Raw genomic sequence first — 2,883 nt, 5'->3', positions numbered from 1 at the left:
TCCTGCTGCTAGGTACAAGCCGCATGTTCAGAACCGTACCCTGTAATCTCCTAGCTGCCTTTGCAGCTCTGCCTGATGGTCATCTTCTACATCTCTGCCTTGATTTTGTTCTAGCAGTGGCAGAAAGTTACGTAGGGTAGAGGTACAGTATCTGTTCCAACGAGTTAGGTGCCTTGGTCTCCACTCCATAACCTTCTCTTTTAATAGTTTTTCAATCCTGCAATAAAATTAATTCTGGTATTTACTGGACATCTGAACGGATCTCCCTGACATAGTTAGTACAGGTCAGGGGGAACACAAATGACCTCAGTTAAATTTACCACTACCTAAAAGCACAGAAAAGCAGTGCCAAGCATAGCTGTATGGTGCCCCAGGAGGCCAGGGGCTTACAACCCTCTCTGAGTTTACACCCTCCCCTCTCATCCCTCTACAGCATTCTGCTTATCAGGAAACTACAACAGTGATAGAGATGTTCAATCTCACAATCTTTTATTACAAAGAGAGATAATTAAAGCCCTGTGAACTACAGCTTCTGATTTTTTTTTTTTTAATCCATTCTCAATTCCTAGCACTCCAGCTGGGTTTTTAGGGCCTAGGTATGAACACGCTCTAGTGATCAGCACTGACAGCACTTGTTTTGGAGGTAGAATTACCTGCCCTGTAGTTCCACTGCAGCAGCCTTGTCCGAATGCTGATACACTAATTCTTCAGGCTAGCAAGAAATAAAACAATTAAATATTAAAATGTGCAATCTCTTCTGGCTTAAGCTACAGTGTAACTTCAGGAGTTACTGCCGTGATGGTAGTTCTCAATTATGGTAAAATCTCTTATTTAGTAGGGACATGATAAAAATCTTAACTAGATGGTTGTGTGTAATGCTGGCTGCTTTTCCCCAGTAAACTTCAATTTGATAACTTTGCTACTGTAGAGAAATTCCTGTTGCTTTACTAAGGCTGTGTGTACAGGTTGGAGTAGTGCCTTCTCAGCCATAAGACAAAAGTTAACATTTTCTTTAAACACTGAGCTACTACTTAAGCTATGTTTGCTTTAAAGATTTGTCCTTTTACTTTGATGTTGTTCCTGAGATCTTACATGGACAGTTAGAGGACAGCAGCTGTGCGTTCATGCTGTATAAAAACCAAATGCTCTGCAGTATTCCTGCTTGCCTTTTTAAAGCATGCCTGTGAAAATCTTTTAAAAACCCAGTGCTATTACATAAACACATTTAACCACAGAATCCTGAAGAACTTACTGGTTCTTTCTCAACCCCTCAAATTGAGTTTGTAATAGACCCATTAATACCTGAACGCTGTAGAGACCAGGGTATGGCAAACTTCTTGAAAAGAAAGGCTTCCAAAGCTTTGGTTTGCTGATATCAAAATTTATCCTTACCGGGGAATCATATTCTTGCATATTAAACCAAATCTACAAGAAAGCAAGTTTGTTTTAATTTTCAGCAGATGATGACAGCTGTGGAACACACTCTACTTAACATGCCAATAAAATACGATGTAGTCATGACCTAGAGCAATTACCGGTGTGCGTTCATCTGAAACAAGACCATCATGTGTAGTCACAGCTCATGTACAACTTCAGCATTCTCACATCAAAAGGGATGCTGCTGATATATCATGTCTTGTGTTCCTGAGGATGGACTGAGACCAGTGCATGAACATAATTAGTCTGCAGTTGGCAGCTCTTCCTGCAGAATCTTTTTCTCCACTATTTCCTTTTCAACATTTCATCTGCTTTCAGAAACTTTCCAACTTTACCATGGCTTCAGCATCACACCTGCTGAATCTTTTTCTCCACTATTTCCTTTTCAACATTTCATCTGCTTTCAGAAACTTTCCAACTTTACCATGGCTTCAGCATCACAGGGGTGCTGGGTTACACTATACTCAAGAGTTTTTCCGGCTGGCCTGAGCTGCCTTTCTACCCCTCTGGATTGCTACTCAAGTCTTCTCTGAATTCTGATTAAATTTTTCCAGTGACCCAGCACAGGGCAGCTGTGGCTGTGATGCTTGGTCATCTGCTGTACCCCAGCACCATTGCCATGTCAAGCTTACAATGCAGAATGCAAGTAGATATGGCAGAGAGATACAGCTCCACTGTATCTTTTGTCATCAAGGGTAACCTGCTTCTGTATAGACATACAGTTTGGTCAGTGTTTGATCCTAGTCTGAAGCACAGGAGCAGTGTAGGCTTCTTGTTTAAGTAACTACTGCTAAGACTGCAAAACGTACCAACAATCAAGATGTAAATCACAGAATCATATGGTTGGAAGAGACCTTTAAGATCATTGAGTCCAGCTGTTCACCCTGCACTGCCAGGGTCCCTAAAACTTGGCCCTCAGCACAAAATCCACACGGCTTTTAAACACCTCCAGGGATGGGGACTCCACCACCTCCCTGGGCAACCTCTTCCAATGCTTAACGACCCTCTGTGTAAAGAAATTTTTCATGATACCCAACCTAAATTTCCCCTGATGCAACTTAACTTACTTAAGGCTATTTCCTCTCTCCCTGCCATTTGTAACATGGGAGAAGAGACGAACCCCCACCTCACTGCAACGTCCTTTGAGGTAGTAGAGCGATAAAGTCTCCCCTCAGCCTCCTCTCCTCCAGACTAAACAATCAGCCACTCCTCATAAGACAAGTTCTCTAAATGCTTCACCAGCTTCCTTGCCCTTCTCTGGACCTGCTCCAGCACCTCAGTGTCCTTCTTGTAGTGAGGAGCCCAAAACTGAATCCAGTATTCAAGGTGTGGCCTCACCAACACTGAGGACAAGGGGACAATCACTTCCCTGCTCCTGCTGGTCACACTATTGCTGATACAAGCCAGGATGCCTTTGGCCTTCTTGGCCACCTGGGCATGCTGCTG

The 2,883-nt window shown here is 43.0% G+C and overlaps 1 protein-coding gene across 1 annotated transcript in view; it reads right to left on the bottom strand.

Annotated features, from left to right (window-relative positions):
• The window catches only part of CC2D2A (coiled-coil and C2 domain containing 2A), a 50,584-nt gene that overhangs the window by 1,194 nt on the left and 46,507 nt on the right, over positions 1–2,883 (bottom strand). The window contains exons 30-32 of the mRNA XM_010143566.1: positions 1,303–1,425; positions 654–712; positions 40–217 (exon numbers count right to left, since the gene is read on the bottom strand). Of these exons, the coding sequence (XP_010141868.1) occupies positions 40–217; positions 654–712; positions 1,303–1,425 (360 nt within the window). The remainder of the gene's footprint in view (positions 1–39; positions 218–653; positions 713–1,302; positions 1,426–2,883) is intronic.

Source organism: Buceros rhinoceros, unplaced genomic scaffold, assembly GCF_000710305.1.
Source record: "Buceros rhinoceros silvestris isolate BGI_N320 unplaced genomic scaffold, ASM71030v1 scaffold3519, whole genome shotgun sequence".
NCBI classification, from domain to species: Eukaryota; Metazoa; Chordata; class Aves; order Bucerotiformes; family Bucerotidae; genus Buceros; species Buceros rhinoceros.
The sequence above is the reverse complement of the archived record's forward strand: the minus strand, read 5'-3'. Positions and strand labels throughout refer to the sequence as shown.